Source organism: Micropterus dolomieu, linkage group LG17, assembly GCF_021292245.1.
Source record: "Micropterus dolomieu isolate WLL.071019.BEF.003 ecotype Adirondacks linkage group LG17, ASM2129224v1, whole genome shotgun sequence".
In the NCBI taxonomy this organism is placed as follows: domain Eukaryota; kingdom Metazoa; phylum Chordata; class Actinopteri; order Centrarchiformes; family Centrarchidae; genus Micropterus; species Micropterus dolomieu.
In genome coordinates, this window is record NC_060166.1 from 32,937,520 (window position 1) to 32,954,288 (window position 16,769).

Here is a 16,769-nt window from a genome sequence, read left to right on the forward strand (position 1 = left end):
TGTTGGTTTTATTGTGATTGTGCTTTATCATGTGTTTTTATAATGTGCCTTCTGAATTTTACTGTGTATTTTATCATGCTCCTTTTGTATTTTTTTTCCAGTTTCTTGGGACGATGCCATTTGATGATTTTGCGTAACTTGATTGATCAGGTCTTACTTGGCGCGTCCCTAATCACTATAAAAAATTTTTTTCAAGACAATTATTATCGGAGAGGAGTCTTGTGCACAAACTGAAAACGTTTCAAAATAGCTATGGAGACAAACATGTACATGTGGCTTTCTCAAACATCAACACAATTTCCAGTTTGGGACATTTGGGGAATTTCCATCATCTGTCAAGCTAATGCCATGCTGAAAACCATCCAAAGTATTTGCTGGGATCTGGAACAACATAATCTGGCCATATAGGGAGCTTTTTAGACAGTAGGTTATGACTTGTATGATTGTGCGTATCCTCTATAACCTCTATAGTGATGATATGTTTTAGGAGCTTTAGAAGCCTACCCTATGGCAGATGTTTACTGACTAAATGCAAGTCATCCTAAATGCTTAGTGAGGTTTGAGTGCTGATTTATAGTTTATTTTGCCTCAGTGTGAGTGATGTTATATTTTTATACACAATTAACAATAGTGTTATAGTCAAAAATTAAAATGACATTTGCTAGATTGTTTAAGCAAAGCTCTGTGTAATATCATTATTACACTGTTTTTGCTTGAATTGTCTGAATTGCCTGAACTGAGGAAATAAACTTATTTGGGTTGCTGTGCTGTGCTAGACAGAACTACAAACATGCACTCAAAATCTTAATATATATAGCTTGCTCAGATTGTAACTCTAGACTTTTCAACGTACCACAGAGTTAAGTTATGTTTAAATAACTTTTAATTAAGCTTCTTAACTACTCCTGGATATTGGGTAGGCTACACAGTTTGTTAACTGCAACGCTTTAAGTCTTTAGCAGCTTCAAACTATGTAATAACTTTTATTTACTACTCGTTCTTACAAATTCCACCACAGACCAAATATGACTCAGAACATTATTGCTGACATTCATTTCTGGACCTTGCTGTGGGTCTTGTTGTGAGAACACAGCAAGCACAGAGGCAGCTATGAAAGGTTGCTTGACTTCAACAACTACATAAACAATTATGATTTAAATATATGTCTTCTTTAAATAAACATTTTACAGTTGACATTTTAACACATATAGCCGTCTTTGATATCAGTTGTAACATTTACTGACTAAATTCAAGGCTTACATAGGTACGATCACGATTTCTGTTCTCTTTCAGAGCAGGACAATATCTGTGCGTCTCAGATGGCTCAGTGACAGCCTATTGCGAGCCTTATATTTAAGAAATAGGGAATAGGTAAGTATAGTAAGTCTCAGAAAGTGTATGTTTAAGTATATGTAACAGCCTGCAGGGGAAATGTTGACAGGGACAGATGTATGGGCTACATTTCATTCTCTTTTTTATTTAACTTCTTTACATATTTTGTGCATAAAACCTACAGTATCATACACTGAATTATAAAGAGATCAGAGACAATTACATCAAAATACCAAATAATTTATTTGCAGCAGAGTAAATAAGAATCCTTAGAGAAAATAAAGACCTCTTACTCTACTTTTACAACTTTCTTTACATAATTTACTTATATGAATAATCATTAGCCTACATGAAATATAGCCTTTAGCTTAACAAGACAAATAAATGCACAGCAAGAAGGATTATTTGAACTTCTGTGTCAACTTTGTCTGCGCTCTCTGGGTGTATCGGCTCCAGTTTCCTTCCACAGGCCAAAGGCATGCAGGGTTAGGTTAATGGGCTAATGGTTGTCTAACCGGTCAGGGATGGGCTCCAGCACCTCGCAACCTTTAAGGGTGGTACATCAAACGGATGCATGTAGGTCTGGTTAGATGTTCATTAGAGGGGATATTTTTGTGGTTCATTCAGATGTGGCATTAATGCATTGCTTCATAAATTAGATAATCAAGTAAAAGCAGCAGCTCACAACAAAACCAGCATCATTATTTTGTACGGGCCATACATTTATCACACAGTGCCTTCAAGTGTTAAGAAATAAAACAAACAAATGATATAGGCCTAACAGAGAAGTTGTTGTTTGACAGTATAATAAATTAATGGTGTTTATCATCGTAATTTACACCATAGTGTGGATAACAATTGGCTGTTATATCACAGTTAGGTAGTTAATTAAACCCCAATCAGTTTTCAACATTTAGGTCGTTTGGTGTCCGAACCACTTCTGATTCGACAGCATCAAAAGAAATGCTCATGTGACTGACACTCTGATAGGTGAAGAAGGAAAAAACAACAAACATTTATCAGTAGGTAGGCTACAATGTAATTATTGTCTATGTAAATGAAAGAAAGAGTCCTATAATAAACAATCCAACCAAAAACAAATAGTCAAAAAGGGGGTACTAATGGAGCAAAAAGGCCAGAGAAGAGAAAACAAGAAAACCTCATTTAGGCGCGGCATACAGGGGGGAATTTGTTAAAACAGCAATTGCCTGGCTATATCTAAACATGTCTTTCTTTCAAGTGTACTAGACTTCACCATTTTTCTCTCTCTAATGTCTATATTGAGGTGGATGTTATGCTTGGGGAAGACGGATGTTGGAGCTTACGAAGAGTACCTGAACGCAGCAGTAGTGGTTCCCCTGCTCCGGTGTCACGTGACAAAGGTGCTGTGACAAGACAAACCAACCAAATTCGCTGCTTCGGTGTTAGCACTGGTTAGCAAGTTTGTTGACTTTCGCATTTCTTCGTTTCTCCTGAAAAATCGGACCAGTGACACGAAAAATGGACAACAGTGGCAAAGAAAAGGAAGCAATGGCTTTGGTGGCCGAGGCTGAAAAGAAAATGAAGTCGTCGCAGTCGTTTTTCGGGGCGCTGTTTGGGTGAGTATGTCAGTTAGCTACTATTAAGCTAATTTTGTCAAGCTACGGGCCAAATAAGCGGAAGATAACGTTAGCTAGTTGACCAGTAACCACCATATCTTAAGGCAGGATAAAAGTCAATTCTTGATTTTATTCCTCACTGATTCACTGTATCTAAGTTAATCTTAAGTTATTGTGGTTAACGACGTTAGCTCAGCTATTTATGTAGCTGTATCTCCCTTCAGGTCACTCCTGATCACGTATCTGAGAATAATTAACGGTAACGTCTATGTCTAAAATATAGCTGTGTGCAGCAGTAAACGAGGCTGAAGTACACAATGCCAATTTCTGCAATGTCTGTTTAAGGATTTCTTTATTATATCAGGTGCTGACGATGTTGTAATCTACGATAAAGTCGTTAAACATTTCAAGTGATTCACACCTAACAATGCAAGGATAGTGAATATTAGCCTCGGTGTTGCAGCTGTAGCGCGACCTACTGGGGGAAATGTACAAGGTCACTTAGTTGGTAGGTGCAAATCACATGTCGAGCACATTGTTTAATCATAATAGCACAATGGATCGGGTTGGTAGATGATAAGTAAAATAAACCCCCATCAATCAGTACAGCTAAGAAGTGGGTATCTGACCCAGAAATGTACATACATGCCCAGAGCAACCATATGAGTATGAAATGCAGTAGGAGTTTATGTCAGATTCTGGTAAAGCTTGAAGATGCAAGTGTCCATATAATTGGATTTGGTAATATGATTATTATTATTATTATTATTATTATTCATGGTATTAGTAAACCTATTTTCTGAAATCAGTATATTCAGCACAATATGGCTCATTCATTAAGTAGAACTTGGTGTTGCAATCCCTGAAGATTCAACACTTTAGCAGCATGATGTCGGTGCTGGATATGACCACTAGGTGGAGCCACCTTTACGATACATGATCAGTTGTGAACCTCTACCGTCATTGGGTGTTACAGCCTATTATCACAAGACAACCAGTGTAAAATACATTTTATTTTAAAAAACATAATAAATAAATGATACCCTCAAGCAAAAGTCTGTATAAGGCTTGTTTAACTAAACAAATTTGCTGTCACACAGGAGTTCTTCAAAAATGGAAGAGGCCTGTGACTTGTATGTGAGGGCAGCCAACATGTACAAAATGGCCAAAAATTGGTGTGGTAAGAATAATAACTACAGGTTGAATAAACAAGTTTAACGATTGCCAAAAAGACTTTTAATTCTTTAACATGCAACATTTTGTTTTCAGCTGCAGGAAATGCATTTTCCCAAGCTGCTCGCCTTCACCTCCAGATGCAGAGCAAACACGATGCAGCAACTAACTTCATAGATGCTGGAAATGCCTTCAAAAAAGCAGATCCACAGGGTAATGTGGTTGCTTCTAATCTTTGTTGGTCTTGGAAAGTTTATTGTTCTTTTGATGTGAATTCACTAAATACTTACATTGAAGTGGCCTTAGAACATGTCATGTTGGGCTAGGCAATATGGCCAAAAATGTTATCACAAAATAGAACATTTCATATTATTCAATATTGATAATTATTAAGATAAATGTCAAATCATTATTTCTTTCAAGTTCAAAGGCTTATTTTTGCCCATGAATGAACTTAAACTATACTTTATGGTTAGAACGTGACAAACTCTTGATGCCAAATAGTAGATCACCTCACGTATCTGAGATAGAATATTATTTAAATATATAATTAGTAAATCTTTTTTCAGTCCCTTTTCCTCAACAAAATAAACATCTTAATAGAAAAATCAATTGCTAATTCGTTCGTGATTGTAATGAATTAAATATTTATTGACGATATATTGAACATTTGTCATATTGTTATTGAGGAAGATTATATTGCTATAATTATCAGTATTGTTTTATTTCCCAGCCCTAATGTCTAATTGTTTTTGTCAACAGAGGCCATAAACTGCCTAAACCGAGCTATTGAGATATACACTGATATGGTGAGTTTATGGACAGGGAACACTTTTTAGCTCCTTTTTTTGTTTTGCATCTGATTTACTTATGTGACACTGTTTTGTTTGTTGTTGTTGTTTTGTAGGGGCGCTTCACCATTGCAGCCAAACATCACATCACCATTGCTGAAATATATGAGACAGAGCTGGTGGACATTGACAAGGTCAGGTGAAAGATCTGTGTTTCATGTTTATTATGTTATCCCACGGCAGATTCTTACATAAGAAAACTTTATTTACGCCTTATGTCCAATTTCCATTCCAGGCCATTGCTCATTATGAACAGGCAGCAGATTATTACAAAGGTGAAGAATCCACCAGGTAACTTATATTTTTATATTATCAGGATTTTCTCTTGTTTGCTTTTGGTGTGGGATGTTTTAAAGGCTTGTTTGTTTTTTGGGGGGCTGTTTCTGATGAATGCAATTTTTTCATTTTACATATTTGTTTTATGATTGACTGAGACGTTCCTTGATTTTCGTTTACAGTTCAGCAAACAAGTGCCTTCTCAAAGTAGCGACCTACGCAGCTCAGCTGGAGCAGTACCCAAAAGCGATTGAGATCTATGAACAGGTGAGATAACGCCTACCAGCCTATCTAAAAATGTTATCAGTAGCTTTAGGGTGTGTAGTAACAGAACAAACAAATTATACTTTTGAAATTTAGGTCGGAACTCATGCAATGGACAGTACGCTCCTGAAATACAGTGCCAAGGATCACTTCTTCAAAGCAGCGCTCTGTCACTTCTGCGTAGACATGCTGAATGCAAAAGTAAGCCATAACGCAGAACTTGTCTATGTACACAATGTGAAACACTAGCCACTGTCCTAATATTTATCCCTTTGTCACCCAGCTTGCTGTGCAGAAGTACGAAGAAATGTTTCCCGCCTTTTCAGACTCTCGAGAATGCAAGCTGTTGAAGGTAGGTGTGCCCATTGCGCACATTATGTTAGTTGTATATGGTTTTGATACAGGTATTGGCCCAACATTAGTTACTCATAATGGGCTGCAAAACCAAAATACTCATACCAGCACACATATAATAAAGGTTTTATTAAAATGTTCTTGATGTCAATTTACCGACACTTTGATTTACAAAATATATTTTACAGAATTTAAGTCAACTAAACCTTACAACTACCTTCTGCTTCTTTGTGCTCTGGTCTCCAAACCAGGGACCGGAGTTGTAAATTAGTCACGACTAGAAATCTGTTTGCATGACATCTACTTTCTATATTTTAAAAAGCAATGTCCCATGTGTTTGTCCCTGTCAAATAAACAAGAAATGAATAAAAGTTGACCTTGCTAATGTGCTAGTAATCGGGAGGAAAAAAAGTTAAACTGTAATTAACTTCATGCAAAATGTTCCTCAACAAGATTTCGCCCTCCCCAGCATCACAACAAAATCACCAGTCAGCTAGGGCTGCAGCTATTAGTCCATGTAATAGACGACGTCGACTATAAAAATTTGTCGACGTGAAATTTCATTGTCGCATCGTTACATAGATGCCGTTTAAGGGAGAGATAGCAATCTTCATATTAGGAAAATTTCTGGTTGTTTATTTCTAACGGCAATGCACTGTGAGACTACTCACGAAGAAGCAGCATTCATGAGAGAAGCAAAAAGTAAAGTAGAAAGAGGCGAACAGCAGAACTGCTTTAGTTTTAAAAGTTTTTTGCGTTATTTAATCACTAAATACACTTTAGAGTGGTTTTGAAATCAACTGTGTAGAACTTGAATATTGGCAGTTTTACCAAAGTTGATGGCGAATCGAAAATGTACTCAAATGTTTTCGGGGTTGAGAAGCCCCACAAGTGCCCCGAGGCCAGTCAGGCCCATGGAGCCCTCTGATCCCAGTTACTCAGACCACTGCAGCAGCAACAACAGAGGAAAGGCAGTGTTTCCTATTTGTTCATTTATTTGTGGCAGCCCGCCACAATATCAACGCTCACTGCCACATACTGATTTTAGTTTATTATTTTATTTTACTAGGCCTGTTTAAAATCTTATTTGATTGCAGATCAGCGCTGTGGCGCATTCGCGCAGCACATCCCTCGTCTCTGTCTCTCGTAAACACCGCAGCACAAATCTGTCCAACGCAACGCTGGCAATGTCGGAGACCCAGCTTTAAAAAAGTTATTAGTAATGAGTAATGGTTTAAAGTACATCAAGAAACATCTGGCTCGTGATGTCGCCTACAGAACATTCTCCAGAGTTATTGCCTAAAACCTATAAGCACTTTTGAAGTAGTCTGAAAGGGGGCTGATGTTTTACTGTTCTAAATGGACATTACATTGTTAGTGTACAGTTGTGGTTTTAGTACTTGCTTTTAATTTGCTTTTATTTTATATAGTTCCAAAGCAAAAATCTTTGTTAAACAGTTAAAAGTTTTAAAGTTTGTTGATACTGGTGTTCATTCTGAATAGTAAACCTTGTTCACTTAATGGTAACGTTAGCTAGTTAGGCTGTGTGTTGGAGGTCAGTAATTCACTTGAAATATATTTAATTAGTTTAATAAAAATAATCGTGACTAGTCGACTAATCGAATAATTAATTAAGAGATTAGTCAACTACAAAAATAGTCATTAGTTGCAGCCCTAGAATCAGCTATGATCATTTAAGGCCTACCACCAACAATTCTGATTGGTGTAAGAACGTCATGCTTGTGTTTTAAAAAAAAAAAAAAAAAAAAAATGTGGAAGTAATAATAAATTTTGATAAATTTTCGAGCATGCAGACATCGAGTATATAGCCTGTTGTTTTGGCATCTCAGTTGTGTCACAAATACTTTCACCCCCAGGTGTATTCTTGTCTGTGGGCAGCCTAATTTAAAAAAAATGTGTTGTGGTTTTTTTAATCCAACCAGAAACTTCTAGATGCATATGAAGAACAGAATGTGGAAGCCTATACTGACTCGGTGAGTGGACAGTTTTCTTTCAGCAGAATAAAGACATGTAGCTAAGGTTCTTGCTCTGAGTTTTTTGAAGTTTCTGCAGCAGTATGTAGTGGTCTTCCTTATAAATCAGTTTAAATCAGAATGTGTCCGTTTGAACTGTCTCGCTCCTGAAAAATTAATATCTGTTTCTTGACAAAAACTCTTCATGTCATCTAGCGTTTTGTGTGTGTTTGAAAAACCAACATACAATGTTTAAATGCATCACATTACTACTCATTTCTCAGGTGAAGGAATACGACACCATTTCACGGTTGGACCAATGGCTCACCACCATGCTTCTCCGCATCAAGAAAACCATACAGGACGATGAGAGTGACCTTCGCTGACTTCCTTCTGTGTTCGTCTTCAAGCCGACAACAACCGACTTGCATCCTTGTTTTGCCTTGAGCCTCTCACTTCCATTCTAGCAGCGGTCTTTTGTTCTGACCATGAACCCTCATTTTCCTTCAAAGATGGAATGTTTCTTTCCTACCCTCTGCGGTATTATTTTCTTGCCTTTTTAATCCACAATGCTCCAATAATTGTCTTTAGAGGATAAACACTATTTCCCTGAGTGCCCATTGCACACATTATGTTAGTTGTATATTGTTTAGATAAAGGTATTGGCCCAACATTGGTTATTCATAAATGGGCTGTAATACCAAAACACTCGTACCAGCACATTGATATAATAAAGATTTTATTAAAATGTTCTTGTTATAAAATGGATGAGAGGATGTCAATATACCAACACTTCGATTTACAAAATATATTTTCGAGAATTTAAATAAACACAACTGACCAAAATGCCAATATATGTTAAAGCACACACAGGTTTTTGGTGCTTTTGTGAGTATTGTAGGTCATATCAGGGCACCTCTAACTAAACAGCACTTCATCTCGGCTGCAGAGCTCCTCTCCAAGCAGAGAGGCCAAGGGTTTCTGAGGTTAATCCACTGCAAATACCCACTCTGCCTTATACTGGGAAATTCTCAGGATGTGAACAGCTAGATTTGATGAAAAAATAATAATTAATCATACTTTTAGGAACTTTTTCAATTAATTTGCTAGTTGTTTGTTTTTTTAAAATTTCCATTGAAAGTGCTTTAATCCATAAAAGAAGGTGAAAGAAGCTCACCACCTTTGTGAACATTTGCATGGTTTGGTATGGCTGAGAGTAGTAGCGCAGCCGTTTCCCACTGTATAGGAGTTATTCCTGAAGTGTGTTTTTTTTTTTTTTTTTTTTTTTGTGATTGTCTGATTTGTGTTCTTTTTCTGTCATAACTAATCAGGCTGAAAAAAATGGCCTGCACGAAATGCAATACATTGAAGAAAAAGGAGCTTTACTGATCTGAACACTGTGCTCATGTGCCCTCCTAATGATGTTGTCAATAGACAATTGGTCTTAAATCATTTGTATATCAGTGATGTTTTCTGTCGAACATTTAAATAAACCTGTCGCAGACACACAGCATCCTGGACGAGGCCTGTACCCGCATGCTCTCCTGTGTGAAGTGATCACCTGATCACCTAATTCATGTACAGACCTGCACCTGATGTAACCATCTCGTTGCCCCACCCCTTTCCATTAAAACGAAATCCTGACGTTTTGTGCACCTGTTTCCCCGTTGTTAGGACCTGAATGCACCTGGATACTATTTTCGGTGGCCACTTCAGACATATCGTTCTGCATTTGCTCTGTCGGCGGGCATTTTGGGTTTAGTAAGTATTTTATAAAACTATTTATTAATTTATAAGCTGTCAGTGAAGGTTCTCAGTCATCCAGGTCATAGTTATCTAGGTTAAAAGGTTAAAATCAAGGGCACCTTGAATTGGTTGAAGATACTAGAAGACGTTTCGTCCCTCATTCCTCTGGAGTTGTTTGCCAAGATGATCGATATGGTTCGTTAGTGCTCCTGGCTGTTGTAACAAGAAGCCTCAAGTGGCTCGACCATCATCCTGGAGCACATAGGAATCATATCGATCATCTTGGCAAACAACTCAACAGAGGTTAAACAGAGTTTCCGTACAAGTCAGTCAGAACTGAAAGTGTCTTGGAGGAGGGTTGAAACCTCTTCTAGTAGGTCTCATTGTAACTGTTTGCTTGTAAAATCTAGTCAAGTTTATGCTTTTTAATTGAGTTGTCTGGCTATTTAAATCCTTAAAAACGTTTTAAAACCGATTTCCGCGGGAGCTCACGTGTCTACGGCAGCGGATAACTTATAGGTGAGCTGTAATCTGTCAAACATTACAGTTAAGAATGAGATCAAGTCACTTCGAGGCAGAAAGAACCACTTTGTCAAAGTCACACTTTGGAGCTGCAATCACTTTCTGGCCAGTGCAAAAGTGCATTTCATGGTAGCCTATTTGCTTGTCATCGCTCCCACAGATTTTAAAAGGACTGCGTTAGTTATAGTATGGCACAAAGAAGGTAAATAACGATAATTATAGTAGACATTACGATAATTACAAAATAGATTGCCTATTTACACTTTCCAAAATATAAATAATGAAATCAGACATGCCTACCAAACACAAAAAGCATCTAAAACAATAGTAGTCTACTGCGTGTAATCATGTCACACTTGGCCACAGTTGTGATTATTTTATTAAAAGAAACTTTAACTTTTCACAAAGACATGCCTTTGCTATTACCACACAATATCTATTGCTGTAAATGGGAGATCCCCTTTTGGCAAGAGTGGAAATAAAGGAGTGATTTCTCTCAACTGTTATTTGTAAAACCAGTTTGCTCCTAATTAAACACTAGAGAGATGATGGTGTTCAATTGAATCCCAATAGAATAACCTGCTGACTAGGGCTTTTGTTGCAGGCCTATTTATGCTATACAGGCCTGATTAATGTTGCAAACAAGGCCGCCTTCAGATAATGAGATTAATTTGTTGTTTAGGCCATAGTGTGTTTATATATAAAATCAAAATATTTTATATATAAACTATTAAGATCTGAATAGAGAGTAGTGATCTAATCACATTTCAATTTGCTTTTGATTTAACATACCAACAGGAAAACAATGTAGGCTACAGTTTGTCTGTAGGAGCCCGATTTGTTTGGTTCTATCTTGTCGGTCTTGTTTTGTCAGGTCTTGTCAGTCTTTATTTTGTTTTTTATATGTACTGGAACTCTGAATAAACACAAAATATGAGAATATAAAAGTAAACGTATGATAATTGATTTTAATATGTAAATTTCAAACTGAAAAATAACATTTTTGGTCAACAGGGTTTTATTTTTGAATAATTTCATTATTTCAGCTCTTTAAGTGGTGTTTGACTAAATGACAGCAACATCCAGCAATATAACTCACAATTTACATTAAGTAGCTACTGTACTATAACTTATTGTTAATTTCCACTGAGGTTCAAGGATGTGAAGTTTGTGATGTGTTAATTTTCATTAAGGTGTACTGTCACTTCTTTCTGTTGGCAGGTACTTCCAGTGTGTCCCCTACTGGCAGAGTCTGTGTGACCTAAAGACAATAACACACCAGGTCCAAGGACCATATCCCCCAAAATATGGTTAATTTGTAGGAACAACACACCACAGCTTTGTTTACTTACCTTGGGCCAATGAGACTTATTCAAACATTCGGTGCTATGGTTCTCCTCGTCACTTTATTTCTGATCTTCTTCTACTCAACCCTACACCTAGAGATAACCTACACTCACAGGGCCAGAGCAGAGGACGGCCTGAAGAATCGCAGCCTCTGGTTCCACAACCCTGCTATGACAACACAACCCTCCAAGCAGGACATCTTCACCACGCCTCAACCGGATGTCCACAGTGTGTCTGTTTCTGATGGTTTCAAAAATACAATCACTCAGAATGACGCGTTCTGGAACCGTATGCTGTATTCAGGTCTCCTGAATCTGGACAAGGGAGGAAATCCTTTCAGACATGACTCAAAGTGGTCTCGCTGCAGGGAGACAAATCTAGAGCTTCTGCAAACCAATGTGCACGACTTCTCCTCCTACCCTGTCTTAATCCGGGACTTTTTGCAAGGCATGAACTGCAGGTCCCCTCCAGTCCTGATCAATCAACCCAACAAGTGCATCTCCGCTGAAGAGGAGGGAGACAAGCAGACCTTCTTGCTTTTTGCCATCAAGTCAGTTCCTGGAAACTTTGAGCAGAGACAGGCGGTGCGGGAGACCTGGGCTCGAGAGGCAGTGAATCAGAGTAGACCAAAAGTGCGCACAGTGTTTCTCCTGGGTAGCTCCCCACAGGATGACCCTGACCTCAACTCACTGCTGTCATTTGAAGCAAGACATTTTGGGGACCTCCTGCAGTGGGACTTCCATGAGTCCTTCCTGAATCTGACACTCAAAATGAACGCGTTCCTCCAGTGGACACTGACAAACTGTCCTCATGTCTCCTTCATCTTTAGCGGGGATGATGATGTATTTGTCAACACACCAGGATTACTCAGCTACCTGCAGTCTCTGGAGCCTTCGAAATCCTCTCAGTTGTATGTTGGACATGTTATAGGCACAGCGAGTCCCCTCAGAGATCCTAAAAGCAAATACTACATTCCTCTGAGCTTCTATGACGGCCCATACCCTGCTTATGCTGGTGGAGGTGGTTTTCTTTTCTCTGGTGCATTGCTGCAACCCCTATATTCAGTTTCACATGTCATTCCTTTCTTCCCCATTGACGATGTCTACACTGGGATGTGTTTTATGGCTCTGGGAGTTTCTCCTGAGGCACACACAAGCTTTCAGACATTTGACATCAAGGAGCAGGATCGCGAGAATCTGTGTGTATATAAAAACCTTATTCTGACTCACAGGCGTTCTCCACAGCAGCTAATAAAGCTGTGGAAGGGCATTCACAGCCCCTTGTTGACTTGTTGAACAGGACTGGTGAGATAAAGATGATTGTGGGTTTTGTACTGTCCACTGTTGACACCTTGCAATGAATCAAACTGTTGGCATTAAATAAAAAATGGACATGTGTAGTTAAGCAGCTTTTTAAGTTTTATCAGGATTGGGTGTACTCAAAGACATTTTTAACCTTGCAAAGCTAAAGATGCATTCAGCATTTTTGCTGGGTCCTTTGAGCATCAAGGGTAAAAATATTTTACAGCCAAGTTAATTTAAACCGCTTTTTTAGATGCCATTAACCCCTTCTCCCTCTGTTGTGCAATTTCTATTTTCCTACTGAACTTCAATAAAAACAATTCAACCAAGACAACAGAAAGTTCTACAGTTTATTTTCCACAACACCAAACATAACATGAGCTAGAAAGGAGTACAGTTCTGGGATTTAGAGTGTAACAGCACTACAACATACAAACCTAAATGTGTATATACTATACTAAAACCATCAAAATAGGTTCTTTAACACAAGTTAAATCAGTCACCCCAATGATACACAAGGAAACCTGTTAAATCCAATAATCACTGAAGAGGACAGTTACAGAGGGAACATACACAACAGGGGTAAACTTCCACCATTTATTGCTTGATTTGTGTGTTACTTCTGTAGGCATAATGCATTCAAACTGTACCAGCAGGTTTTTGCTGCACAAGAACATTGATGACCTTTAAATTACTGTGAAAACAAGTGTGATTTTAAGCACATACATAGGTGCTTCACTTCTGACAGTAAATCTAAAAAAAAAAGTCACAGGCCGTCATGTAATGTCTCAGTCTTGAGATGGGATGGTCCTGCTTATCCCAGTAGTTCACCTCATCCACCGAACGGTAAGCTGAGCTGTCGTCACTGGTGCTGTGGTGGCCAATTCTGAAGAATGAACAGAATCATTTTTCTTAAATGGGCTTGTGTGCACCAAATGTTCCTTGTCAAAAATCTTTGGTAGAATTGCAACTGATTTATAAACCCCGTCACCGCATCCACAACCTTTAAGTCACTCCTTAAAGTTTAAAATATTTTATATAATCTCAAGCTTTACAAACATCTTACAAACAAGTCACTTTTGAATAAAATTTAGGCTACAGGTCCTAATTTATGTAACTCCAATTTTCAGATAAGAGGACATTTTTAAAATGTCCTCTTTAACATTGTAAATATTGTTTTTTTTTTTATATTTATTTTATATTAATTAGTAGAGGTCATGAATCAGCCCTTTATTTTTACTCTCCCTGCAATTTCCTTTCCATTGTTATCTTTTAATCTTAATTTGTGCATCACTACAGGCAGGATTGACAATTTAGTGTAGTAAGCAACTGCTGTAATGACCACAGACATAAAAACAAAACCTGTATTTAACTAGCACATCAGATGCACATTCTTTGTATGTTCTTTTTATTCTGTTTGTGTGTCCAGGTACATTGAACTTCTTCAATTTGTTGGTGAGGTTGTTCCTGCTTGTTTACTTTCCTGGCCACATGTGGCTGGGTGTGACATTGATGCGAGGATTGAAATGGCTTTCAAATGTTCTGTTCATTATTTTGTTGTTGTCTCTTTTTGATTTGTAAAATGGAAAAGAAAAAGACTTGGTTAAAGAGTAATATTCTTTTCTATTTGCTTATGATTGCTCGAATTAGTCATCTTTTGTCAGTTTGTTTGATTTGCCAGTGTGTACACAAAGTGCTGCACTACCAAAGTAAATTTTCTAGCTCTATATTGTAATTACCAAGCTCCCTGCAACTCCACTGATTTTACTAACTGCTACTAGTATAACACCCAAAGAAAATATCTCTGGTTCTGCTACATTTTGATCCTTTTTTTAAACTGTTCACCAATGATACTATGGGAGCGCAATACTAAACCAATGGACTATCGGTAATGAATATGACTCTCTCTGTGTAGGAAAGACACCTGCCCATGTGATATTAAAGGAAAAGGAAGTCATTTCGATCCTCCAGCGAGTCAACAAGTCAGGGGAAGGGTCCTTCTGGCAACTTTATACAGTATTCCAGATATTTCTCAACACTAAGTCCTTTGTAGCATTGTACACAGCAAACACATCATTACCATCGACACGGATGGACAGCATGCCACAACCTGGACCACGGGCAGCTGTATAATCAGAGAATGTGTGGTGCCAAAGTTATCCCCGTCAGAAAGTGTTTCCCCTGCCGCGGGAGCGCGCGTGCATTCAGCGGTGAAGGCGGACCTTCGACTTCATCAAAGCGAATGAATGTGGATTGTTTATTCTATCGTTTTAGTATTGTTTTATTACGGTACTGTATCAACATCACTGTAATCAGTTTAACACTTTGCTCGCCTCAACGTTACATCTCCTGGACTCGAAATGTACATTAAACTGAATGCAGCATTGTAGACAATATTTTGTCCTTGTAATCCATGTTTCCATTGCATGGCCTTTGGATATTGCTGGAAATTGCCCCCCTCCTTAAAGGGTAAATTATTATCATAACAACTTAATAATGCATTGCATTTAAACAGAACTTTTCATAGGCCTACACAAAAAGCGATAACAGTAGCCTATTGGTCCTACCAGGCTGGACATGCAGTCTGCCAAAATATGTTTCCCTCTCCATAATGCACAGATGATGGCCTACCATCAAGTATTTAATTTTGTGTAGGCTATACTTCACATCATGACTAATAACAGGGGTGAATATGGAGAAGTTTCTATTTTCCCAGCAGTAGTTATAGTGGGATACAAATAATTTGGCAGGGGGATAACTACCTTGGCACGTCTCCTTGGCTGGCTGCTCCCTCTCCGAAATAACAGATTACAGCACGGTTCATGTTCTCTCTCTTGACTGCATATGCAGCTCCAGCCGCTGAAACACACATGCATGACTGGAGAGGTTAACACACAAGTAGGGATGAGCGGTTGATTCCAACCCTTGTTAGAGCTTAGAGGGATAAGAAGAAAGGATATAGTTGAAATATTTGGCAATGAAAATAAATTTTACATCTCATAATACTATGTAATAAAAGTAATAGGTTGATTTAATGAATATCACATCACAACTCATATGAAATGTTAATAACTATGACGTTAAAATGCATGAGCCTGAAGAAAAGTATTTAATGATAGCATGCAGGTTTCTTGGACTTTTATTGAACACATGTTATAGGTACTATACAAATAAACTAAAACAGCTAAAATCAGAAGTACCTTGAAGGGCTACTGTAAATTTTATGTGCCACCAATCGCCGTTCTGGCTGTGTTTGAAGCCTCGAAGCTTCACATCTTTTTTTGGTAGTGGAAAGTGAAAAGAAAGCATCGAAGCTTCATCCGCCTATTCACAACACACAGATGGACAGCTCACCATGAGGAATCTGAGTGGCCAGATGGTGACAAAGTTCAGATCTCTGGAGCCATAGTGGACAGGCATCTGACGGCCCTTTCCGAGGTCATCAGCGTTGGCGTAACACTGAGCCATGAACAAATCCAGAGGAAAACCACGATACATCAGCACTCCTGCAGGGCCGCATAGGAATTATAATGCTGTCACACACAACACAAGAAAACCTGAGCAACTGATGGACATTATCTTCCCTTGGACTGATTTCCCAAACATACAATAAAACAAGCAACAACAGTAGTGCTGTGTGGTAAATGAACGGTGAAAAAAGGATTTCTGAATGGTTGAGTATTTGAAACTAGTTCTAAAATGAAACTGCTATTGAAATCACCACTTAACATACTACATTGCTGGAACAATAGATTATTATACAATACCTGCAAATGAAATGTGATCTGAACGATGTGAATGTAAAGGCTGACTTTCTGGTTTTTCTGAATGACACTGAGGAACTGAATGACTAATGCAGTTTGACATGGGTGTATTGCGAACATGTCATGTAATTCACTGACTCAATGAAGCACTGGTTACATCAAATACCATAATTCACATATTGTGCTCCAAAGCGAGCACACTTTTTAAACAGCCTAACGAGCTTGGAGCAGAGCTTTCTAAAAAGGGATCTATGTCTGTCTACAACCA

At 38.1% G+C, this 16,769-nt stretch overlaps 2 protein-coding genes and 1 long non-coding RNA gene across 4 annotated transcripts in view; 2 read left to right on the forward strand and 1 right to left on the reverse strand.

Moving 5' to 3' along the window:
- Nucleotides 1–2,683: 2,683 nt before the first annotated feature.
- Nucleotides 2,684–9,334, forward strand: napab (N-ethylmaleimide-sensitive factor attachment protein, alpha b). The gene is made up of 11 exons (XM_046073760.1): nucleotides 2,684–2,930; nucleotides 4,031–4,110; nucleotides 4,200–4,316; nucleotides 4,866–4,912; nucleotides 5,011–5,088; nucleotides 5,190–5,245; nucleotides 5,413–5,497; nucleotides 5,591–5,695; nucleotides 5,778–5,846; nucleotides 7,792–7,842; nucleotides 8,106–9,334. Exons 1-11 carry the CDS (start codon nucleotides 2,833–2,835, stop codon nucleotides 8,205–8,207), a joined length of 888 nt encoding a protein of 295 aa, XP_045929716.1. The 5' UTR covers nucleotides 2,684–2,832; the 3' UTR covers nucleotides 8,208–9,334.
- A 2,109-nt stretch (nucleotides 9,335–11,443) lies between these two features.
- The window catches only part of b3gnt2l (UDP-GlcNAc:betaGal beta-1,3-N-acetylglucosaminyltransferase 2, like), a 5,658-nt gene continuing 332 nt past the window's right edge, over nucleotides 11,444–16,769 (forward strand). The window contains exon 1 of one of the 2 annotated variants that reach the window (XM_046073758.1): nucleotides 11,444–12,740. In XM_046073758.1, coding sequence (XP_045929714.1) covers nucleotides 11,451–12,731 — 1,281 coding nt within the window. In that variant the 5' untranslated portion in view covers nucleotides 11,444–11,450 and the 3' untranslated portion in view covers nucleotides 12,732–12,740. The remainder of the gene's footprint in view (nucleotides 12,741–16,769) is intronic. The other variant, XM_046073759.1, reaches the window with a different exon arrangement.
- Nucleotides 13,321–16,241, reverse strand: LOC123985845. The gene is made up of 3 exons (XR_006828757.1): nucleotides 16,092–16,241; nucleotides 15,500–15,596; nucleotides 13,321–13,623 (listed from the first exon to the last, which is right to left on the reverse strand). It is a non-coding gene; the product is annotated as an uncharacterized LOC123985845 (long non-coding RNA).